The sequence below is a fragment of the Sorex araneus genome, chromosome 3 (genome assembly GCF_027595985.1).
Source record: "Sorex araneus isolate mSorAra2 chromosome 3, mSorAra2.pri, whole genome shotgun sequence".
In the NCBI taxonomy this organism is placed as follows: Eukaryota; Metazoa; Chordata; class Mammalia; order Eulipotyphla; family Soricidae; genus Sorex; species Sorex araneus.
In genome coordinates this window covers 100722564-100747497 of record NC_073304.1, presented here as the reverse complement: position 1 = coordinate 100747497, position 24934 = coordinate 100722564, and the positions used below count along the sequence as shown (strand labels likewise).

General features: G+C 53.2%; 1 protein-coding gene across 1 annotated transcript; it reads right to left on the bottom strand.

The window, feature by feature from the left end:
- Positions 1 to 1333: 1333 nt before the first annotated feature.
- On the bottom strand, positions 1334 to 24668 carry HEXA (hexosaminidase subunit alpha). Its single transcript, XM_055133218.1, has 15 exons — positions 24382 to 24668; positions 22981 to 23103; positions 10899 to 10991; positions 10161 to 10226; positions 8710 to 8756; positions 8235 to 8345; positions 7481 to 7582; positions 7022 to 7154; positions 6213 to 6393; positions 4734 to 4820; positions 4478 to 4550; positions 3566 to 3749; positions 3340 to 3430; positions 2590 to 2694; positions 1334 to 1550 (listed from the first exon to the last, which is right to left on the bottom strand). The coding sequence occupies exons 1-15, from the start codon at positions 24635 to 24637 to the stop codon at positions 1487 to 1489; spliced, it is 1716 nt and encodes a 571-aa protein (XP_054989193.1). The 5' UTR covers positions 24638 to 24668; the 3' UTR covers positions 1334 to 1486.
- Positions 24669 to 24934: the final 266 nt, after the last annotated feature.

The following is a 24934-nucleotide window of genomic DNA, read 5'->3' as shown; positions in this document are numbered from 1 at the left end:
TTATGTTTTATTTTTACAAAGCAGTTCACAATAGTTCATTGCAGATAATATTCAAACACCAATCCCACCCCCAAGCACCTTCCCACCACAATATTGTGGTTGCTGTATGTTGTTGTACTTCATTCTGGAGCCATTTAAGCCCATATATTAAGAGATTACAACTCCATTTGTCCCTGTCGCATTCAGGGTCAGGGGAATGAGTCCCATTATTGTTACTTTTTTTGGCATATCAAATACACCACGGATAGCTTGCCAGGCTCTGCCGTGCGAGATTCTGCATTGCTCTCTTCCAGGAGCTTTGTTTTATAGTGTCTGGATCTTGGCTGTTCATGAGATTACATGGTGCTGGAGGCAGTTTGTGGGTGTGACTGCCAAGCTACTGGAAAATGGGGGATCTGGGTGGAGGAGTTCCCAGTCCTGATCTGAGCAGGCTTGGAGATTTCAGCCCTGGGTCCCACACACCTGGGTTCTTCTGCTGGTTCCTTCATGCTTGAGGCTTGTCCGAGCATGTGGAGAGTGGCCTTGAGCATGACTGTGGCTGGGTTCTGGAGGTTTTAAGCTGCCAGGGCTCTGCTTGGAGTGGGAAAATCAACCCACCCCTTCCGAGGGAGCCCTGGTGAAAACAGCCTGGCATGGGGGCAGGATGAGTGGAGATGTTACTGGCACCGGCTCGAGCAAATTGATGAGCAACGGGATAACTGTGACACAGTGATTCAGTGGTAAGAGAATACAAGCAAGTATGTTAAAACCAAACAAATGTGTACTACTTTTGGTACATAAGTGGGCTAGAGTGTAGAAGGCATTTGTGGCTGCACACTCCAGGAAATTCTGCATTGCTCTCTTCCGGGAGCTTTGGTTTGTTTAGTCTCTGGATCTTGGTCATGAGATTACATGGTGCCACTGGGGGCAATTTGTGGGTGTGACTGCCAAGCTACTGGAAAACTGGGGAACTGGGGCCTTTATCTTTTCAATGGCCTCAACAGCTCCCCCTTCCCAGGCCACTCACACTTTTGTTTCAGTGCCTGGAACTAAAAAAACAAACAAAAAAAAACCCCAAACCAAAAACCCAGGGCCTCACACATGCAAGGCAAATGCTCTCTATTTTTGGGGGGTGCTCTAAAGCAGTGCTTAGGGGGTCTGGGGGATATTCTTGTCCGTTCTCAGCCAACTGAGCCACAGTGGAAGGCCCCGCAGTGTCAGAATGGCAGAGTCCCCAGGCACACCCTCGTGGTCCCAAACGCGGCTATGCTTGGGGGCTAGGTGCGAAAATCATGCCGGTCGGCACCTGGCCCCTACCTGATGTTCTTTAGGAACAGGTGACCCACACTGATCATAGAAAACAGCCATATCACTCTTTATTGGATGCCAGTACCAGCACCAGCCTCCTCTCTGGACACAGGGGTATGTGGGCACCGGGCGCCCTACCCCCTGGAGAAGCCTCGCTCCCACCCTGAGGCCCAACACCCTTCTCGGTGCCCGGATGCCATCAGCTTTGCTCAAACTCCTGTTCACAGTAGCCAACGCCGAGGGGTTGGGCCTGGACGCCTCGCCTGCGAGAGAACATGAAGAATCCAGTGAGAGGAGCCATTCGGTGGGGTCAGAGCCCTGGTGCCGGCTTCTCCCCACCCTGCCTGACCCACTGAAGACCCAACTACCCCCACACGCCAACAGGATGCGCATCCGCCCTTGCGGAGCTTCACTTATAAAAGCAAATTTAAAAACTTCATTGTGCAGGCCAGAGCAATGGGCTTCCACGCAGTCGACTTAGGTTCAAACCCTGGCATCTCATACCGTCCCCCAAGTACTACCAGGAGTGATTCCTGAGTGCAGAGATAGGAGTAAGCCCTGAGCATTGTTGCAGGGTGTGGCCCAAAAAACCAAAACCAAAACCAAATTTCACTATGTGGGGCTGAAGATAAAGTGCAGTAGGCAGGGTGCTGGCCTTGCACATGGCTGGCCCCGGCTGGACCTCTGGCACCCTATATGGTCCCCTGAACTCCACTAGGAGTGATCCTTGAGCACAGAGCCAGGAGTCACCCCCGAGCTCAGCCAGGTATGGCGCAAACAAAGCAAATAACTATGGAAGACCCAAAGTTTATCACAGAGTGAGTTATTTCAGTTTCAGAGAGATTTTTGCTTGGGGTGGGGCCTTCCTGCATTCCCCGCAGGCCCTTGGGCGATCTGACCCAGGGACTCAGGCCACTTCTCCCTATTTCTCGCAGGCCTCTCTGCTCCCCAGCCCCCTCACCAGTGCCATCTGAGGGGTGCCAGTGCAGGGGCAGGCAGAAAACTTTCCTCTCAAGGCCCCCCACATGTTCCCCACCTGCCCCCTCTCCTGAGAGGACACATTAATCACCCAGATAGCCCGTGAGCTTCGGCTCGGCCGGCCAGGGGCATAGCTGCCACAGAGCCCCCAGCAGGGCCACGGATGAGAGCACAGACTTGCCCTCTGTGACGCCAGCAGTCTTCTCTCAGGTGGGAGCACATCACCTTGGAGGGTGGCTGGGAGGTGCCCACAGTGCCAGCTGTCACCAGTCACCCCTCCCCACAAAGGAAGCACCCCCCTGCCCGGCCCCGGTGACCACGTACCTCAGCAACTCACAGCGGAAATCTGAGAGGCGGGAAAAGGCGAAGTCCAGGTCAGTCACGGTCTGGCTGCTCCACAGCCGCTCAGCAATGGCCCCTGCTCTGGGCCTAGAGGAAGGGGGTACACCAGGGCAGGCCGGAAACTGCCCCCAGAGAGGCCGCACATCCTGGCAACTGTCTCTAGGCACGCAGGGTTTGCTCAGAGAAGATTCAGTGAGGGTGGGGGGAAGGCGAGGAGAGGGGCTAGTCTTTCTTCAGAGCAAGAGCCTAGGCGGAGGGCGCCCCTCCATCGTCAGCCAACGGTGTGGTGTGAGGAGCAGGGACGGGGCAGGGGCATGAGCAGCACTGAAGTGCCACCCAGCTGGCAAGGGCTCCCAGCACCCCTTGAGATGAGGGCTGTGACTCCACCCTGCTCTCCCCCCAAGGGAGGATGCTCACGGGAGCTGAGGCCACCCTGAGCAGCTTCGAACAGCAGTGGCGACACCAGTGCATCAGCACAGCTGGGTGAGGCCCAGGGGACAGGGCACAGAGGCTAAGGCACTGCAGTGAGGGAGCGTCGCCCTGCAGGTACACCGTGTCTCTGTGAAGTGGGCATAACTGACTGCCCCGACGGCTCCCTGAGATCCCGCTGGAAATGAGTGGGGGGAGCGGGCCACACTGCCTACACCCCCCAGGCCCTTCCCTCACTCATCTGTAAGTGGATGGGGGGTGAGCCTGTCGGGGAGCCCCCAGCACCCCCCTCCCTGTCCTCACCAGAGTCTGGGCTCCAGATTTGTGCTGTCCACATACTCCCCCCACATACAGGCCTCTCCGCCGATCACCAGAGACTTCTGTTCCTGAGTTCCTGAGGGATGACCAGGAGACAGCAGGTGGCAGGGAGCCTCCAGGGTGCCTTCGCCACGTGTCCCCTCAGGAAGGCTGCTGGGGCTGCCCCCGTGCCCCAGTGCCCTCGGGTCGGCTGGGGAGCCCCTGTCTTCACCTTCAAACTCCAGGGGCTCCACCAGGTAGGCGTCCTGCCAGTCGGGCCCGTAAGTGATGCGGTTCAGGTACCAGGGGGCGGACAGCAGGGCCCGGAAGCCGGCCTTGGTGATGAGCTTCAGCTCCTTGAGGTAGGGCACTGGGGACTCTTCTCGCCACACCTGGACGATGGTGTTAGGCCGGATCTGGGGCGAAAGGCCCAAAGGCGGTAGCAACATGGAGATTACAGCATCCTGTTCTTACGGGTGCAGCCCACCCTGAGACACAGAGCATCTTCCCAAAGATTCAGAACTGAACGTGGAGCGCCTACCCTGGGGCCCAGGCCAAGAAGCCCACAGGGCTGAGGAGTGTTCCCTGCCGCCTACCCACTCCAGGGCCCAGGAGTGCTCTCCGCTGCCTGCCGGCCCCAGGAGTGCTCCTGCTGCCTGCCCCTTGCCCTAGCTTTGGTCACTCCTGATCCACACGAAGGAAACACCCACTGAGAGCTTAAGGGAGTCAAGCAGTGGGGACCAGATGCTCCTCAGAGGCTGCCATGGCCAAGAGACTCCAGGGGCATCTGAGCACGAGATGACCCTGCAGAAGCCCTGTGTGTGGTGGGAGGCGGGCCCCGTCTCCATCTCTCCGCAGACAGCTTCCAACAGCTTCCTCGGATCTAGAAGGCCCGAGTCTGGGGCAGCGGGAAGGAACCCTGGCTTCCCTGGCGCCCTGCTGTGCTGAGCACCCAGGGGTCTGCAGCGGGCCGAGACAAAGGCCCTGACACTGCCGGGGGCCCTACTCCCTGTGACTCCCTGGGGGACGGGGAACAGAGGCCTGAGCTGGCTAGAGGCTGTGCAGGCTCCGAGCCCAGGAAATCTATCGCGCAGCGGAGAGACAGGCAGGGGCCAGAGAGAGACCGTGGCAGCTGCCGGCTCACCTTGACCTTGTTGTCAAACACCTCCTGCCACACCACATAGCCCTTGCCATAGGCGGCCACGATGTCCAGCAGTCTGGAGAGTGAAGGGCATCTGCTCAGTGCCCCCGGCTCGCGGCTGCTGGCCCCTGTCCTGGCTGAGTCTTCCCAGTTGGGCACAGATCGCTCCAGATCAGAAGGCTAGAGGGCTCCCCCCAACCCCCCTCTTCCAAGGGTCCCCAGGATCCCACAGGTGGGGACCCCCAATTTCCTTTCTCACATCTGGATGTAGAAGGATTCCAACTGCTTGAAGTCGCTGCCAAAGCCTTTCTTCTTCATAAAGGCCTGAATACTGGGGTTGGATTTCCTGCAGCCCAGGAGAGAGTGAGGAGCCTGTCAAGGCGCTCAAGCCCGAAGCTCTGGGACAGTCACCCAGATGCCCTCAACCTCCTTTATTCCTCTTTTTTGTCTTTGGTGTGGGGAAGTTTGGGTCGCACCTGGCAGTGCTCAGTGCTTACTCCTGCTCTGTGCTCAGGGATCACTGCTGGAAGGGCTCAGGGGATCAGAGCAGGCCAGCCACGTCACGGCAAGTGTCTTAACCCTGCACAGTCTCTTTGGTCCCGTAACTTCCGTTCCACCTACAAAGCCAGTTCAAGGAGGATCTCACAAGCCCCAAATAGGAGAGTTGAGCGGAGCAGCGGCGGGGGGGCAGAGTGTGGGCCCGGGAGGCTGAGGGTCAGGGCACACCCAAAGCCCTCAGGCCCCGAGTGCCAGCTCTGGGCTGTCTGGTGCTCTAGCTCACGGGCTTCCAGGTTCCTGCTCTTAGCTCACGGCCTGCTCTGCTTCCCCTTTGCTACTGGGTCTTATTCCCGGTGGATGGAACTAAGCCTATCTGTAGGGGGCCCCCTCACTCCCTGGCCTGACCATGTCACCACTTTGCTCTCGTGTGTTTCTTCCTGGCTGTTCTCCCCGGCCCCTGCTGTAGCTCAGATGAGCCTACTACTCCCCCCCCCCCCCCAGTGCAGTTAGTTCCAGGGCTCACTTCTCAGAGAAGAGCCACCCCTTATGTGGGTTCAGACCTTACAACCACATGTACACCGGGTGCACTCACTGACTAGTCTCCAACACCCCCTGGACCGGGGTGCCAGGAGGCTATGTTAAGTCCTTCAAAAGCAGGGATCATTTTCCCATATCCTGGTAATTTCCAAGACAACTCTGTCCTCGGAGCCGGCTTTCTTTCTGTTTTAGGCCACACCGGGTGGTGCTCAGGCTTACTGCAGGTGGTGCCTAGGGGTCACTCCTGGAGGGGCTCGAGGAACCACATTGCGGTGTCAGGGAATGAAGCAGGATCAGCAGCATGCAAGGCCAGGGCACCCCTGCATGATCTCTCTGGTCCCACCCCGCCCCCACCCCCGCCCCCTGCAGGGTTTCCTGAAAGTCTACTGAGAATTAGAGAGGAGAAAGAGGGGCAAAAGCCCGACAGGAGGGCTGTAGCGACAGCACAGTGGCAGGGAGCTCGCCATACGGTCCCCGAGCACTGCCAGGAGCGATCCCTGAGCGCAGAGCAAGGAGTAACTCCTAAGCCTGCCAGATTTGGGCCCCCCTCAAAAGAAAAAGTCTACCAGGGCCTCTGTGCGGGTGGAAAAGAAAAGGTGCCCACAGAGCCAGAGGGGGGCAGAGCCCGGGGGCAGCCTCTGATAGGCTGGACTCCTCCGGCTCAGCGCTTCAAAGCAGGTCGGGAAGTTCAAAGGGCACATACCAGCAGGTGAAATCCACCTCGTCGCCTCCGAGGTGGATATAGAAGTCTGGGAAGACGGAGCTGATCTCCAGGAAGAAGGTGTTCATGAACTCATAGGTACTATTGAGGATGGGATTCACTGGGCCATAGTTCCCGGAGGGGTGGGACCCAGAGTAGCACGGGGTCAACAGTCCAGGGGCACCTGAGCCAAGAGAGAGCCCATACAGGTGTCACAGGGCATAGGCGATGCAGAGAGAGGCAGCGTGTTCAGCGCTAGCACCAACACTCGATCCCAGACACTGGCTGTGGGGAGCAGAGTCACAGGGAAACACACACAGCCATGGCCAGAGGGACACCTGCTTCCAGAAGTCACCCGGGGCCCCTGACACCTCCCAGCAGAAGAGCAGAGACGGCGTGGCCCAGCCAGACCGGCACAGGCTTTCTTTTATTCAAAGGGACCAATCAGACAAAGTTACCTTAGGGGCAAGGGAGCTGGCTCAAAGCACTGGAGCATGAGTTCTGTGTAGGGGGCCCAGGCTCCACCCCAAGCCCTGCCCAGAAGCCAGAGCGAACCCTGAACACTGCTGGTTGTGGCCCAAAGCCCAAAATACATGAAGGGTACCTGGGGGGAAATGGCTATACTTTGAGAGCGAGCTGTGGCCACCTTTGCTCAAACCAAGTTCTGCCAATCTCGACTTCCCAGTGAAAGAAGCTGATAGAAAACAGGGAGCCAAGAGGGCCTCTCCTCACACCCGAGAGCACAGAGCGGAGGCCCTGAACCCTGCGAAGGGGCACGTCCGCATCCCCTGATGCCCGAGTATCAGCATTACCTGGGCCCCAGGACAGGGTGTGGCCCGGAGTGTCGAACTCAGCCAGGACACGGATGCCCCGCAGCCGTGCATACTCGATCACTTCCTTTATGTCCTGCGCAGTGTAGACGTGGGTGACGGGGTTGAAGGAGCCCTGGAAGGCACAAGACACTCTTCAGGTGACATCACAAGTCACTTCCGGAATGCAATAGCACCAACTGCTGGCTGGACGGCAAAATGCCAGAGACCAACAGGGCAGGGACGATGCCCAGCTGATCAAAAGGAAACACCTGAGTGAGCGAGAGTCTCTTGAGGGGCTCAGAGAAACCCAATGGCAAAGATTGAACTGGAACCCAGGTGTCCAGATTCAGGTCCAGGGACTATCCCCCTGTTTTGCGGCTCCCCCCCACAAAAGGGGCTGAGGATGGGCTACTCAGACATGGCCCTCAATGCTCTGTTCTGGGCAAGATGGGGACCTACCTTCCTGGTGAGCTCTGGGAACGTGAAGCTCTCGTACGGGAAGGAAGGGTCATCCACCAGGTGCCAGTGGAACACGTTGAGCTTGTTAAATGCCATGACGTCCTGCGGGGCAGCGCACGGTGAGAGCCTGCAGCCTCCTCCCTGCACTCAGCGTCTCGCCCCAACCTCCCCGCAGGAGAGCCTGACCTGCAGAGGAGACAGCATCTCTTCCCAGGGCCCCGCCCCACACGGCGCAGCACCCCCACAGCGCTGCCTCTAGCCGCTGCCCCAGGACCACTGCACTGTCGTGACTTGACCTCACCCCTGCACACTAAGGCTTCCTCCCGCCCTCAGCCTGGAGCTGTCTGACTCGCACAGATCCAAACAATGGGGTGTGCAGGCCCCAGAAGCCACCGATCTGAGGCTCAGGCTGACAGATGTGGCCACTCCCCGGCAGCCAGGAGGCCCCATTATATTTCTGGTTTGGAGGCCAGACCTGGCTGTGCTCAGGGCTCACTCCTGGCTCTATGCTCAGGGCTCACTCTTGGAGAGGCTCAGAGGACCATCTGGGAGCAGGGGACCAAACACTCTACCTGCTGCTCTATCGCTCCAGCCCCAGCACTGGCCTGTCTGAGAGCATGTGATCTACACTTCCCCTATGAGCTCAGAAGGGAACAGGTGCTTCCTCGGTTCCGACAGGAAAATGGCACCTGGCCTACCTTGCCCCAACACCCCAGGGCCCTAAAACGCTAAGGCGGCCGTAAGCCCAGGGTACCAGCGTGTCCAGGATGGTGGGCAGCGGCAGGTAATGACGAGATGTATCTAGCAGGAGGCCCCGGTGAGGGAAGCGCGGGTAGTCCTCGATCTCCGTCTTGTTGATGAAGTACTGTGGGGCCAAATGTGGACCACGTGTGGGTGCCAAGGCAAGTCACCAGAGGGGCGGGGGAAAAGAAAAAGGGTCTAAGAGCCCATCCAGGACTGGTCCCTGGGTGCCCATACCTCCCACGTGACCTCAAGCCAGAGTCCCAGGTGGCCCAACACAGCTGCCCGCCACTGCTCGGCCAGCAAAGGCTGCACAGCCACTGCCCACCCACAGCCTGAGACATCGAGCAGGGGGGACTGAACCACAGCAACTCCGGGAAAGGCCAAGGTGCTGCCCCAGTGCCCATCCGTCTCTTTGTACCCGCTGGCGGGGCCCAGCCCCAGCCACCAGGACGAGAAAGGGACCCTTTGTGCAGGGCGTCACTTACCGTGCCCTCAGAACCTCTCCAAACAAGCTGGCTAAAAGTCTCCAGGCCTGGGGGAAACGGAGACGCAGAGGAAAGACTTAGGGTCTAGGGGGAGAGAGGGTCCACTGGGAGCCATGGAAGAGAAAGTGGTGAGTGGGACTGTGCCTCCCCACACTCAGGAGACCGGGTCACTAGAGAGACTGTCCTGACTCCTGACGCCCTCCCCTGGCCACACGCCGGCCGCCAGCCCCTTATCTGAGCCCCATCCCTGCACACACAGAGAACACCGAGGCCCAGCTGAGCGCTTGTGAGGGCTGTAGAGGCCAAGCCCACCTGCGGAAAGCTGTGTGCTGGGGTCAGGGACAGGAGGGAAGCTTTCTACAGGAGACACCCACGGGGGCTGAGGGGGCCAAGAAAAGGGTGCCCCTTCGTGCTCCTAGAGCAAACACTGGGAAAGTGCTCACGAGCTTGGCTTGAGGACATGGGAGTCCTCAGCTGGAGCAGAGCCCCAGGACCACAGAACCACCATCCTAGATGCCAGCTGGATCCGAGGGCCAGTCCAGACCTGGCACCTGCCAGCAGCTGTCTGCACTTCTAGAACCCCAGCAGCAGGCCCGTGAGCTCGCGAGAATGCGGACTGCCCTGAGGCTGGTCAGGCCTAGGTGAGCACACAGCCTGGAACGGGACTTGGTTTCTCTCCAGCTTTAGAGAGACCGTGCATTCTGGGGGTCAGGACCCCAGGCACCCCCTACTATAGTCTGACCAAGCACTGGCACCTGCACGCAAGGCACTTGGAAGGAGCTAGTCTGCAGTTTCTCCAAGAAACAGAGGAGGGGAGAGGGTGGAGTAATAGCACAGTGGGTAGGGTGTTTGCCTTGCACGTGGCCGACCCAAGTTTGATTCCCAGCATCCCATACGGTCCCCGGAGCACCGCCAGGAGTGATTCCTGAGTACAGAGCCAGGAGTAACCCCTGTGTGCCACCAGAGGGGAGGGGCTGGAGCAATAGTACAGTGGTGAAGGCACTTGCCTAGCATGCGGCTGACCTGGATTTGATCCCTGGCACCCCATAAGATCCCCTGAGCAAAGCCAGGAGGTAGCCCTGAGCACTGCTGGGTGTGGCCCAGAATGCAAAAATAAACGTATAAACAGTGAAACAAAAAGAAAAAAAATAAATAACTGTGTAAATAAAAAATAAAAACAAAACCTGGGGCAGTGACAGCTCCACGGGCTGAGCTCAAGCTTTGTGTGCTGAAGGCTCCACATGGTTCCTGAGCACGGCCAGGTGTCACCCCAAAGTCCCCCAAAAGAACCTTCCCAATCAAGTGCACCTCATGGCGGCCGCAGGGGCTGCTGGGTCCCCACGGCCACAGTTGGATACCACCAGCAGCCAGGGTGGCCGCGGGAAATGGGGCGAAATGGGGCCACCCGCCGCACCTCGTCTTTACCCTCCCTGCAGCACGGCCCCCCTTACCTCGGAGGGCTCCCCAGACCGTGTCGGCTAAGAGGAAAGACTGCTCATCGTTTATGGTCAGCGTGTCTGGAACAACAGAAACCACCGGTCAGGGACACCTGCTCACAGAGGACACCGCAGGCTGTGAAAGCCCTTGGAAACTCAAGCTCCCGCAAGAGGCAGCGTCCCTGGGGGACAGGCAGGATGCGGAGACCTGAGGACGGCAGGAGGGTGGTCGCCCCGGGAACAACAGGGCACCCGCTCAGGTGGGAGCAGAGCCCTCCCACTAAGTGGGCACTTCCGCCCCGTCGGGACCATGTCGGTCTCCTCTGGGATGCCTGGAGGGGCAAGTCTGGCGCTGCCCCAGCTCCAGCCTTGGCTACTCGCTCCAGAACAGAAGGAAGGAGCTAGGGTGCAAGGCAAGGCTCACACTGGAGCCGAGTCAGCCCCAGAGGCTGAGGATGTGGGGGACGACGGGGGCAGGCACAGGACTGACTCATCGCCAGTCCTTGGCTCTGCGCCAACACTGCCCCCTGCCCGGTGTCGGGCCTCACACTCGGTCCGGGAGCCAAGTCCTGTCTTGTGGGACCAAGGGATGCTCTGCAGATGCCCCTTCAGACACACATGCTCCTTTTAGGGTCCTCACAGTCCTGAAGGGCTCCCTGCCGGGGTCAGCAGCGAGGCCCGGCTTTCCAGGGTGATGGACCCTTCCCTGGCGGCTCTTCCCTGTCCCCCAGGCCTGGACAGGTGGGCACTTACAATTCTCCAGTGACTTCAAAGTCGGAAGTCTCTCACAGGAACGCGAGACCACAAAGAGAGTCAAAGAATTCTTCTCCATGGCTTTGCTTTTTCCTGCAAGGACAGAGAGGCTCAGCGGGGTGAGTGGCAGGCTCCATGGGGGCCGACCTCAGCCCACCATGGGCTAAGATGGCAGGGGGACTGTGGCGTCTCGGCATCTCTCCTGGCATAGGCACTGTCTGTGCCACCCGTTCCCCACAAGCACGGGCATCAGCATGCCTTCTCAGACTGCAGCTGTTGCCATAAGCCCCGGCGGCCCCGAGCGCTGCTCCTCAGAAGCGTGGCTGCACAGCTCGAAGGCCCAGTTACTTCCTGGGTCCAGAGGGGAAGCATCTGTGCCCCTGGCTGTATGCCAGTAACGGCCAAGTAAACAGACTGTTTGCTACAGGAGGTTTTCCGGAAGTCCTGCATCCCCATGATGCACAGGCTTCTCACCTCACTGCCACTGTCAGCGCTGTCACAGCTCTGACTTGCGTCCCCAGCAACCCTTCCCCACCTCCGGGCCTTCCAAGAAGGGTTTGCAGTTTGGTAACAGCCCAGGAGCTCCTGTGAGCAATAAAGCAGATGCAGGGAGGATGTCTTCATAGACAATGCCTGAGATGACCCAGTGGTGCCCCTGAGGAAGACACAAGGTCACGCGTCCCCTCCAGCTTCCTTCTGTCCGAGCACAGAATAGTCATTCAAGAACAAGTCAACATACCCTCTAGGATAGTCTACAGATCCTAGACCATCCAGGGGGAAAGCCAAAAGATTCAAGAAAGCGCTGTCCTTCCCAGCTGCCTCCCCAATCTTCGGCCCTCAGGGTGGTTCTGATTCTACTGCCTCAAGGGGACCTTCCTCGGTTTCTCTTCCCTGAAGCCTCGTGCAGCTCCACCAGCTGCAAACATCCAGGGCTTCCCGGGAGCTGGCTGCAGAGCTGAGATGTGGCTGGCACAGAGCATGGGGAGAGTTCAGAATTGAACTGGATTCCCGGAGGCGACTAATCTCAAGGCAGAAGGTCCCCAAGAGCCCTGAAGCGCTCTGGGAGGCCTGCACGAGTCTCCATGAGGAAAGGATGTTCTGCCACCACAAATGAGCATCTTCTTTCCTCTCCTTGTGTCCTGTACCCACCACCAAACTGATCCCCGCCCAAGCCCTGCTGGGGGACCCCAGGCCAGGCCGGCTCCAGAAACTCTACCTGAACCCTAAAAAAGCATCTCTAAAACCTGGCCGGCAGCTAAGCTTTGCGGGGCAGAGAAGACGCTGAAACCAGTCGGCAGGGCAGATGGCTCATCAGGCTCACACTCTGCAAAGCCTCGGAGACCTTGCGAGTGCAGAGTGAGGAGCTTCTCTGCACCTCTCCCAGGGAGCCCCACGGGCTTCTCTGTTCACCCCGCAGAGGAGAAACCTCAGCTCACCCACAGGGGCCGCCATGGCTGGGGTGAGGGGGCGCAGACACCGGGCTGATAACTGCCCCGTGGAGGGGAGTGCATTGTTACTGACGCTGCTGCTATCCTTTTATTGTTCTAAAATATGACTCCATGCTCTAAGTTGGAACCCAAAACACGGGCTTTGGAGATTCCTTTGGTTTTATCTGTGGCCACCCCTGATACTCAGGGGCTACTACTAGTCAGTGCTGGGGATTGTAGAGGCCCTGGAAACCATGGGCTGCAGCCCTTTCTGCTCCTTCTCCTGATCCTTAGAAGAGCTGATAAAAATCAAGATTTTTTTTTTCTTTTTGGGTCACACCTGGCCATGCACAGGGGTTACTCCTAGCTTTGCACTCAGGAATTACTCCTGGCAGTGCTCAGGGGACCATATGGGATGCTGGGGATTGAACCCGGGTTGGCTGTGTGCAAGGCAAATGCCCTACCCGCTGTGCTATCACTCTAGCCACATATCCCCCTCCCTAAAACAATGTCACTAATCTAACAGTTCCTTCCTCCACCCCCTGCTATCAAGCTAACGCAGAGCCCAGAGAATCCCTGTCCTCAGTGCTCTCTGTTACTGGGATTTGGCTGACCAGCCCGGACAGAATCAAGGCTGCTGCTTAGACAAAGCTCCGGGGCCACTGAGCAGGATGGAGAAGGGAGAGGTTGGTAAAGCAGGAGGGGTGCAGGGTCACTTCAAAGCAAGTCAATGGGATCGGTGTGGTGGTTCTGGCCTCTGAGCTGCGCTGGAGTGAGCAGGAGGGTCTCCGCGGTTCGCAGAGCCCGGGTGTCATGCACACTCAGAGAGCACTGTGCTGGGCGAGCAGGAAAGGCTGGTTCGGGTTCAGGTGGTCCCGTTTGCTCCCTGCTAAACAATGGCAGGTGGCACGACATTCCGGCTCCTTATTGCTCTTCCCAGCCAGTTAGTCCCAGCACAGCCTTTGGGGCCGCCCTGGCCGCCCCTCTGAGAGAAAAAGTGGTGTGGTTTTGTCTCCCCATTTAAAAGGAGGAAGAACCTCATGAGAGAAAGTGTTTATACACTGAAAACTAAAGCATCTTCGGCACTCTCTCTCATCCCTCTCTGAAGAGACACAGCCGCTATTTCAGCCGAACACCGTGAATATTTGGGTTTTTGCTTTCATTCAAGGGCCCATGATGACAATGTTCATTTAATGTCCCAACCCCAAATCCTCCACCTGGGTGTCCCCCAGCCTGCACTGGCCTGGTCATCACTGACAGGTCAGCCCTGGATGTGGGATTTCACATGTGCTTTCTTCAGTTCAAACAATTTTTGTATTACCTCATATTTCAGTTCTAATTTGTATTTATTTAATAATGACCATAGCATTTGTACATAGCATTGCATTTTCTGACTACATTATTTGTTAATTTTCTTTTATTGATTATAGAGCTCTTTCTCAATTTTTGATCTTGTTTTATTCATGGAGGGTCTCCCAACTGGTGCTCGGGAGGCCCGAGGGCCTCACCGGTGATTCTCGGTCAACTATGCAAGGACCGATGCAAGGACACAAGGCCGAGATACTGCTCGGACCCTGTGGTGCTAGGGATTACCCGGGCCACACCAGGCAGTGTTCAGGGAACCATGTGAGGCCAGGGATTGAACCCTGGTTGGTTGCACATTAATCCCTGAACTATCTCCTGGTCCCATGTCACTTATAGTTTACATATTTCCTCCTCTTTTTCCTTTATTTTTCAACCATATCAATTCTTTTGCTTTACTTTTCCCGCAACTAAATCTGTTAGCATTTTCCTTTATGGCTCCCTTTATCTGCTTGTTTTAGAGAGGCTTCTGCCTACATATTTGAATTTTTTTTTTTTTTTTGCTTTTTTGGGTCACACCCAGCGATGCACAGGGGTCACTCCTGGCTCGTGCACTCAGGAATTACTCCTGGCGGTGCTCGGGGGACCATATGGGATGCTGGGATTCGAACCCGGGTCGGCCGCGTGCAAGGCAAACGCCCTACCCGCTGTGCTATCACTCCAGCCCCCATATTTGAATTTTTAAAACATATTTTCTTATTTGCTTCTAATATTTTATGTGTTTTATCTTACATCTTAAACCTACCAGGAATACATTCTTGTTTTTACCATAAGGTAAAGACAAATCGTTTTCCAATGGCTAATCAATCTTCCCTACATAATTATTGACATTTGATTGGAAGTGCTCCTTTTGGCATGTTAAATTCCTGCCTACATATGAACTCATGGTTTTCTCTGGAATTTGTTTTCTTGCCATCTTAGTTTCAGGAAAATCTATCATATTTCTATCATCTCTTGTCACTCTCCCCATTTCTGGAATTTGTTTCTTTTTTGTTGGTTCGATGTTTGGGCCACACCCAGTGGACTCTGAACTTCCTTCTGACTCTGCGCTGAAGGGCTACTGCTGGGGGTGTTCAGGGGAACAAAACAGAGTTGGCAGCACTTTAGCCAAGTGGTTAAGGCCCAAGCTGTCTCTCTGTCTCTCTGGCCCCTCTGACAATCTCTGGCCCACATTCCTGTTCCTCTAAGTGTTGTTTCCTCTCTTCCACTACCCACCTGCATGACACATCAGCCACCCCCACAAACACTCAGGAATCCTGTTCTGTGGTGACTTAAGGACCCACATCCTGAGTCCTTCCAGCTTCCTCACTAAAGTCTGACTGCCCTGGAATCCTCTTCCTTAAACTCAACTTGCTGAGGGGCAGTGCCTTCTCCCATCTGAGGGCTGAGACATCTATCCGCCACCATCCCAAGAGAAAACCCACCTCTTACCTAGTCCTCACGCCATCCAACAGGAAGGCCCCCAGCCTCTCTTTGTCAAAATACCGTGCAATTTCCTGGCCACTTCGCCATCCACCCAAGACGCTGGGTCCTGCCTCATCTCCCTCTTCACCCTGAAGATGGTTTTCACCTTATCATCCTAGATGAGTCTAGAGACCAGCCCATCTCTGGCTGAGCAGTCTTTCACACCTGCCTTTGCCTCAAGGCCCTTCCTTGGCTGGAAGTGTTCAAAGGGAGACTTTGAGTCTCTTTAGTCTTCAAGTGACTTGTTCTCTCGAGATCGCGTACCCTATTCTTTTGCCTGGTATCTAGTGCCTGGGTTCTAGCAATTGCATCCAAGAGTTTGCGGGACACTCGACAGTCCCCAAAGTGGACTTGCTTTCTATTAGTTGCCATCTTGTCTTTGACCTCCCTTGAACTCTACTGCTTTTCCTTCTCTTCCTCCTTCGCAATTTTCCCAATCTGTGTGAATGGCAGTAGAATATTCAAATTACAGACTCAGACATTTGGAGTCATCCTTAGAACCTTGTCTCCGTCAAATGCCCTAATTTTTTAACCTGTCACCTCCTACATTTTTCTTGAGTCTTTCTAATTTACCATCATTAGCCATAACATCTCAGACCTAGTTCACGGTAAAATCTTTATCTGTACATTAAGACGGTGCCATAGGTGCAGGGGGGTAGGCACGAAGTGTCAGGGATGGAATTCGAGACTTGAGTGACCTCCCTGGTTTTTCTGAATGTCCAGCTTCTACTCCTGCTTCCTACCAATCTCCAGTACACCCAGAGATTGGTACATCATTTCTGTTTAATGGCCTTCACAGCCTCCCTTGACTTCAGGATAAAATTCAGGCTCCTTATCCATCTCTCAAGATCTCGCAGCTCCTCTCTATGGCCCCAGAACCTCAGGGCTGCGTGCCTCTACCATACTGACCTGGAGTTTCTTTCTTTCTTTTCTTTTTTTTTTTTTGCTTTTTGGGTCACACCCAGCGATGCTCAGGGGTTACTCCTGGCTCATGCATTCAGCAATCACTCCTGGCAGTGCTCGGGGGACTATATGGGATGCCGGGGAGGGAACCCAGGTCGGCTGTGTGCAAGGCAAATGCGCTGTGCTACCGCTCCGGCCCCTGACCTGGAGTTTCTTGCACACCACATTAAGTTTCTTCCCGATAGCCTTTCTGACTCGTACTTCAGAAAGGAGTATGTGTTCAACACAGGACACAGGAGTCCTATGCCCCACAAGTCACAGTCCCAGGAAGTCTGAGCCGCACACTCTTGGCCAAGGGATCCTTCTCTTGTTAGGATGTAGGAGGTGACGAAGCACCTTGTGGGTATTCTCTGTGTCCTCATTTCAGAGACTATTATTTCTTTAAGGATGAAAAAAAGTCACTTAACATTATCTGGATCAACATTAAACTAAGAAGCTTCTTCAAAAGAAACAGTGACCAAAATACAGAGAGAGCCTACAGAATGGGAAAGAATATTTGCCCAATACCCATCTGATAGGGGTTAATCTCAGGATATACAAGACACTAGTAGAATTTTTACAAGGGAAAAACCTCCAATCCCATCAAAAAATAGGGAGAAGAAATGAACAGAAGCTTCCTCAAAAAAGAAATACAAATGGCCAAAAGGCATATGAAAAAAATGCTCTACACATCTAATTATCAGGGAGATGCAAATCAAAACAACTATCTCACACTATAGAGACTGGCATACATCAAAAAGAACAACTAGTGCTGATGCAGATGTGGGGAGAAACATTCACTGTTGGTGGGAATGCCGACTGATCCAGTCTTTTTGGAAAACAATATGGGCATTCCTTAAAAAACTAGAAATTGAGCTTCCATATGACCCAGCAATAACACTTCTGGGAATATATCCTGAGGATGCAAAAAAATACAGTAGAAATGACATCAGTACTTGTATGTTCATTGCGGCACTGTTCACAATTGCCAGAAACAAGCTGAGTGCCTGAGAACAGACGTCTGGTTAAAGAAACTTCGGTACAACATGATGGCCTCTCATTATCTGTATTGCAAACTATAATACCCATAAGTAGATAGAGAGTAAGAGGGAAATTGTCTGCCATAAAGGCAGAGGGAGGGGGCTGGAGTGATAGCACAGCGGGTAGGGCGTTTGCCTTGCACGCGGCCAACCCGGGTTCGAATCCCAGCATCCCATATGGTCCCCTGAGCACCGCCAGGGGTGATTCCTGAGTGCAGAGCCAGGAGTAACCCCTGTGCATCGCCAGGTGTGACCCAAAAAAAGCAAAAAAAAAAAAAAAATAAAGGCAGAGGGAGGGGTGTGATGGGGAGGGGAAGAGATACTGGGGACACTGGTGGTGGAAAATGTACACTGGTGGAGGGATGGGTGTTTAATCATTGTATGACTGAAACACAAACATGAAAGTTTTGTAACTGTAGCTCACAGTGATTCAATAAAAAAAAATAAAATAAAAAGAAAGAAACTTTGGTACATTTACACAATGGAATACTCTGCAACTGTTAGGAAAGATGAAGTCGTGAAATTTGCATATAAGTGGATGGTCATGGAGAGTATCATGCTAAGTGAAATGAGTCAGAAAGAGAGGGACAGACATAGAATGACTGCACTCATTTGTGGAATATAAAATAACATGAGACTGACACCTAAGGACAGTAGAGACAAGGGCCAGGAATCTTACTCCTTGTCTGGTAGCCTGCCTCATGAGCTGGGGGAGAAGGCAGCTGGAATAGAGAAGGGATCACCAAGTCAATGATGGTTGGAGGGATCATTTGGGATGGGAGCTGTGTGCTGAAAGTAGATAAAGGACCAAACACGACAGCGTCTGAGTATCTGTATTACAAAGCATAATGCCCCAAAGTAGAGAGAGTATGGGGGAAACTGCTTGCCATAGAGGCAGGGGGAGGAGTGGGATGGGGTGGGGGAGGAGGACACTGGGGACAAGGTGGTAGAAAATGTGCACGGGTGGAGGGATGGGTATTCGATCATTGTATGACTGAAACTCAAATATGAAAGCTTTTTAACTATCTCACGGTGATTCAATAAAAAAATTAAAGAAAAATACATTATCTGGACAAATGTTACTGAAAAATTATTGTCATTTAATAGACAATGAAGGACAGAAGGAAGTCAGAACTAGTGCTGCAATCTAACAACAATGGGTTGGGATCAAAACATTTCTAACCTGAGTGCTAATGAACAAGCAATTAGATGGCAGAAGTTACTAATTGAAGTGATTAATTACTGAGGCATAATCAGGCCTTAATCCTACCAGAGGCTAGTAGTTTTCCAAATCACTCATTGGTATTATGTTTGAAGTTCTTCTGGACAGACTGACTCATGACTGTATGGGGAAAAAGTGCAAAATCTCTATAGACAAACAGGTCTGACTGAATCTTCCACACATCACACACACACACACACACACACACACACACACACACACACACACACACACACACGCATGCACGATATTGAGTGTGAGTCCTGGCTGATTCTGAAGATGGGAAGAAACCAGACACCAGGAGCTACCATGATGAGGTAAGGGACTGGAAACAGAACATGTCAGGCGCTATGTGAATGCCTGAGTTCTCCCAGTTCTCCTGCCTCTTAAGTCAGTTTTGCCCCTTTGCTGGACCCTCCTCAGGGTCAGGGGACTTTGTGGGAGAACCCCACCACTTCCTGAGGTTCCAGAAGACCTGGACAGCAGCCTTGAGGTTGATGCCAGTCCCTATGACAAACTGCTGTCCCCTCTCACAGATAGCAGATAACAGGACAGAGCTCTAAGCACTCTAGCTCCAACTGAAACTAGGAGCAGGGCCCCAGACAAAAGATCATTGCCACTCAAGTAATCCTGATGCTAGTGGCTGCTGGGTTGAGGGAGCCGGGAGTGAGAGGAAAAATTCAACACCACACCTGGCCCCCTGCACCCACGGCCCCCCAAACTCAGGTTATGGATCCACAACAGCACCTGCTATAGACGAGGGGGTCAGGGCTGAGTGCACTGGACCAGGAAGGTTAAGCAATGTCACTGTGTAAAGCAGAAGCAAAAGACAGAAAAAAAGGGAAGTACTCAAATCCATCAAATACATGTCTGCTTTTATTCACCACAGCCAGGACTCGGGAGGAAAAGTAAATCTATGGTTTTATGATATGGATTAAATAATGAAGCACATCGCAGGAAAAGCCTTCCCACAATCACCTCTTTCAGTCCTCCAGACCCAACCTCCTCCCTGTCCTGACTGTGTTGTCAAGAGAACCCAGAATGAGAACGCAGAAAGAGCAGGCAAAGTTTCTAGTCCAGTGAATCTGGCTCCCGGATGATACACACCAGCTCTAGGCTAGGGTGAACAGAGGAAATTCAGGAAATGCAGAATCATAGTAGCAGCCCTCTCATTTCTGAAAGAAGTACGAGCTGGACAACAAAGGCCCTTTTCCTTCTGTCTAATCAACAACAAAATCATTTATGTCTGTCCCTTTAACAGGCTAAACAACTGACAACACAATTCAGTAAAAAACAACACCTGCTCCCTAAAATGAAGGGGCTGACACAGAACGTCCTAACCCCGTTCCAGGCTGTCTTCAGTGGGGCAAACTTGGAGAGGGGCAGGCTGAGTTTCCCTCCCTGCCCCAGCAGAACCCTGGCAGCCAAAAACCTCCAGAACCTAACAGGGCAGCCATGCTCAAGACCACTCTCCAAAGGCTCAGACAAGCCTCATCTATGAGGGAACCTTCAGAAAAACTCAGGTATACAGGACCTGTGATGAGATCTCCAAGTTGGCTCAGAATGGGACTGGGCTCCACCCACCAGCTCCCCAGTTTTCTAGTAGCTTGGCAGTCACACCCATAAACTGCCTCCAGTGCTATATAATCTCATCAATGGCCAAGATCCAGAGTCTCTGAAATAAAGCTGCCGGAAGAGAGTGACACACACTGTCCTGGAGCAACCTCTTATACTCTATCCCAGTGATGTACCAAAAATAGCACACATTTATTTGGGTTTAACATATATGTTTGGTTTTACAGCCCTATAAAACCAAGCTCCCGGAAGCAACAACTTATAGCCTAATTCTCCCCTTTGGAGAACCTGGCAAGCTACTGAGAGCTTCTTGCCCGAATAGGAGAGCCTGGCAAGCTCCCCATGGTGTATTCATACCAGTAACAATGATGGGTCTCATTCCCTGACCCTGAAAGAGCCTCCAATGTGGTACCACTGGGAAGGGACGAGTAAAGAGAGGCTTCTAAAATCTAAGGGCTAGGACAAATGGAGACGGTACTGAGACCACTCAAGAAAATCGACGATCAACAGGATGATGATGATGATAACATACATGATGATGATGATAACATACACACTTGTAATCTCTTAATCTCAATCTTTTAATCTTATCTCCAGGATGAAATACAGCAATCTTCACACACTTTCCTCTTAGGGTGGTGGAAAGGTGCATGGTGGTGAGATTGGTATTTGAATATTATCTGTAATAAACTATTGTGAATAACATTACAAAAATAAAAGAAAAAGAAAAAAATTTTAAAAAACTGAAGGGGCTGGAGAGAGACAGGGAAGTCATTTGCCTTGAACTAAGCTGACCCAGGTTTGATCCCCAATTCCACATATGGTCCCCCAGAGCACCATCAGGAGGGATCTCTAAGCACAGAGGAGTAAACACTGAGTAACTCCAACTTTGGCCCCCAAAACCTAAAGGAAAAACAAACTAAAGTTCTGGTGGCGTCGCTCAGTGGCAGAGACATGTCTCCATGCATGTAGTGAGGTCCTGAGTTTGATTCCTGGCACCTTGAAAGAAGTTAACCACTGGCCCAGACAGACCCTGCAATCCCGGCTTCACTCTCCTGTTTGGAGGCAAGGAAGCAGAGTGGAGGCTGAGGAGAGTCACGACTATGTCATCTTCAGAAAAATTTGAAACACAGATGAAAAGCAAAAACAAAAGATAGGAGCCAGAAAAATCGGTGAACGGGCTGAGGAAATGCTTTACATGCCAGATGCCTGCAGGGGTGGGGGGTCAATCGCTGGCACTGCATGATCTCCTGATCACCAGTGGGGCCCCTGATCGCAACTGGATATGTCCCAAAAAATGGTAATAAAATTGATTAATTCAAAGAGAAATTATGAAACAGCAGCAGGAGCTTGAAAACTAGGCAATGTGCCCACAGACACATAATTTGAAAAGCAATTTATGACTCTTTTCTGGCTGACTCCTGAAAAAAATATCATGTCCCAGACCCTGAATTATCCAACACATATCTCCTAAGAAAAGACACAGCAGGAGGGGCAACAAGAGCTCAAGAAAGTGAGGCTTCATTTGTCAGGAACTAGGCCCACTTTGAATCAAGAAGACATCCTGGAGCTAGTCCTAGTGCAGAGACAAGTTTAGAGTCCAAGCCCTGGAAAGCCTCCCCAAAAAAATTATGCTCCACAGAGCTTCTGGAAAAGCATAATTTTGTGATTTTTTAAAAAAGTGCATGGTTTGGGGCTGGAGTGATAGCATAGCGGGTAGGGCATTTGCCTTGTACGCGGCCGACCCGGGTTCAAATCCCAGCATCCCATATGTCCCCTGAGCACTGCCAGGAGTAATTCCTGAGTGCAGAGCCAGGAGTAACCCCTGTGCATCGCCAGGTGTGACCCAAAAACCAAAAAAAAAAAAAGTGCATGGTTTGGGGTGGAACCGGCCCCTCTCCCCACCCTGATGAGGCTCTGAGTCTCCGCCCATGAACAGCTCCTCTGGCTTCGGAATGGCCATGATCCCAGAGGCACACAAACCAATCTTGGAACCCAGCGGTTTTAGGCAGAAATACCTCCAGACTTATTACTAAAATATCAGAAATCCAAAACCAAGCAGCTGCTTTGTGGCTGCGCAACTTCATATGCTCTTCATAAACAGCAATAGAAAACAAATTATCTAATGATGCCTTTTCGGCAGGTCTAAGTGTTGGGGAACATTCCAAATAATAATGGTGGGTCTTTTGTCGGAATATTGAATGTGATCAAAGTGGAGAGAGTAAAGTGAAAATCATCTGCCACACAGGCAGGGGGAGGGGTTGGTGGGGGGGTATACTGGGGTTCTTGGTGGTGGAAAATGTGCACTGGTGAAGGGATGGGTGTTTGATCATTGTATGACCAAGACTTAAACTGGAAAGCTTTATAACTATTCTCACGGTTATTAAAAAAAAAAGTGCATAAAAAAAATAAATAAAAGAAATTAAGTCCAGGGAGCAAGAGCAATAGCACAGTGGGTAAGGCACTTGCCTTGCACCTGGCCAACCCAAATTCGATCCCCAGAATCCCAAATGCTCCCCTGAGCCCCGCCAGGAGTGATTCCTAAGTGCAGATCCAGGATTAACCTCTGAGAATCACTAGGCAGGGCTCAAAAACATAACCAACAAAAAAACCAAACAATAAAGTCAAGGTTCTAGCCAGGGAGATGACTCAAACGGCTAGAGCATGTCCTGAGCTGGGCTAGACATCTGCTACTGCAGGGCCCCTGAGCACCACAGACTATGATTCAAAATGAACAAATGAGGGTTGTGAGAACAGCGGCTGACTAAGGATCACAGGTCAAAATGATTCACACCTCGTGATACCCAATGGAGTACAACCATCTTGCCCCTCATAAAAACAACAGAACCTGCACCAGTGAATTTCTCCTGCTGCATCCTCCATTCTTCACATTCCCCCACACAAGAGAAAGAATCCTACCACAGACTCTCTTCCTGCCTTGTCTGCATCCTCTTGGCTTTTAAAACAATAAACCTAGGGCCGCAGAGATAGTACAGCAGGTAGGGCAATTTACTTTTCTTTACTAAAATCATCCTCACAGAAAAACATACTCTGGTTTGGTCCTTGATGATGATGATGTACTTCCATCTCACGGTGCTCACTTGTTTTTGCAGAAGCAGGTCTGTATCTGAATTCTGAAGGTCTTCCCAGGAAACTAGATTCCATAGAGGTGGCTATTTGGAAGAATAAAAAGGTAGTAGTTACCTGAATGTTATGTCTTTGGTAATGTTTATCTAAACCAGTTTTTTTCCCCTTTCTTCGTTTTGGGACAACATCTGATAATGCTCAGGGATTACTCCTGGTTCTGCACTTAGGAATCATTCCTTGTGAGCTTAGGGTACCATACAGAATGCCAGGGATAGAACCTGGGTCTGCTGCATGCAAGCGCCCTACCCACTATACTACATTTTCAGCCAGTTTTCTTCTTCTTCTTTTTTTTTTCCCCCGCATTTTGGGTCACACCCGTGATGCACAGGGGTCACTTCTGGCTCATGCACTCAGGAATTATCTGGCGGTGCTCAGGGGACTATATGGGATGCTGGGAATCGAACCTGGGTCGGCCGCATGCAAGGCAAATGCTCTACCCGCTGTGCTATCGCTCCAGCCCCAGTTTTCTTTTTTTAAGGGAAAAAGAAAAATCCTAACTTTATAATAAAGCAAATTCATTCATAAAAAGGAGGTAATAAATGGACAAAACACCGTATGCAGTTTCTCTAGAGTTACCTTAAGAATCAGATAACCAAACCTCATTAAAGAATTTACAGCATAACAATCATATAACTTCCCTATTTATTGATGTTTATTTGGGGTCTCCCAAGTGGTGCTTAGGGAGATTCTCTGGTGCTCTCTGGGCAATTCTCAGCCAATTAGGCTGGATGGTTCAATGCCAGGGCCCTAGGATGAGGCTGCATGAGCCCTGAAGTACCAGAGACCACCAGCTCACCCCAGTAGTATACAGGGACCATTAGGGGCCACAGTGCTAGTGTGTCTGACATTTATGTTTTGGCAGTCTAGGGTGTCAGCTCAGGTTTCCAGCCCGAGTCACTGAGTCTCCCAGGTCCTGTGGCTCTTGACACGGAGCGAAGATTGTCATAGAAGCCGACTGGCCCCATATCTTCAGGGGATTGCTGTCCTGATTGAACCGGCGGTTTGTCGCTGGCATTTCTGATGAACTACAAGCGGGTGGGGCCGGGGATGCCGCGGGGCGGGGATGCCACGGGCCGGCTCTCCGGACACTTTTGGCCCCAGACGTCAGTTTGGACAAATGAACGGAGACGGGGTTCGGTCTAGCCTGGGGAGATGGTGAGGAAGCAGCTAGAGGAAAAGGGCAGGAGGAAGTGGAGCCCTGAGGGTTGGGCAACGCTCCAACGGCGTCACAGGGGGAGTGGGTGGCAGGTCCTCGGGCCGGCTCTCTGGGGTCACAGCAATGAAGCCGGGCGGATCCCACTCACCTGCGACGCTCTGGTGCTGGCGCTCAGGCCTGGAACTGAAGAGCAGCTCGCCATAGCGTCGGAAGGCCTCGTCGAGGACCGAGCAGCCCGGCTGCGCGCCCGACTGGACATGGTACTTGAACCGGAATCGGTGCGGGGAAATGGTGTAGTGGAAGTCGGTGGTTTGGATGTACTGGGGCCAAGGCCACAGGGCAGTCACCCGCCAGGCGATCGCTGCCGCCAGCAGCAGCGAAAACCAAAGCTCGGAGGCTGCCATGGCCCGCCGTCCGCCCCTCGGCCCGCCGGCCGCGCCACGTGACATCCTGGTCAGGTGAGCGGAGCGTCACGTGATAACCGGCGCCCCACGTGACCGGCACGAACCCGGAGTTCCCGCGGCGCGGGGCGGGGTGGAGTCGGGGAGCCGAGGTTCTGCTTACGGGGTGGGTGGCACAACAACTAACCCGCACCCCGGCCACACCTGCCGTCCGGATTGCGAGGGCGCCAGTGTAGACGCGCCGGCGGAGAGCGGGCTGCAAGGTCGCTCGATCGGGGCCGTCTAGGCGCGGTCGTGCAG

Excerpts from the sequence above, each read along its gene's own strand:
- HEXA (XM_055133218.1), bottom strand. The coding sequence starts at position 24,637 with ATGGCAGCCTCCGAGCTTTGGTTTTCGCTGCTGCTGGCGGCAGCGATC. Across the intron at positions 6,394-7,021 it reads CACCCTGTCCTGGGGCCCAG|GTGCCCCTGGACTGTTGACC; the intron begins GTAATGCTGATA and ends CTCTTGGCTCAG. Across the intron at positions 1,551-2,589 it reads TTCCGCTGTGAGTTGCTGAG|GCGAGGCGTCCAGGCCCAAC; the intron begins GTACGTGGTCAC and ends GTTCTCTCGCAG.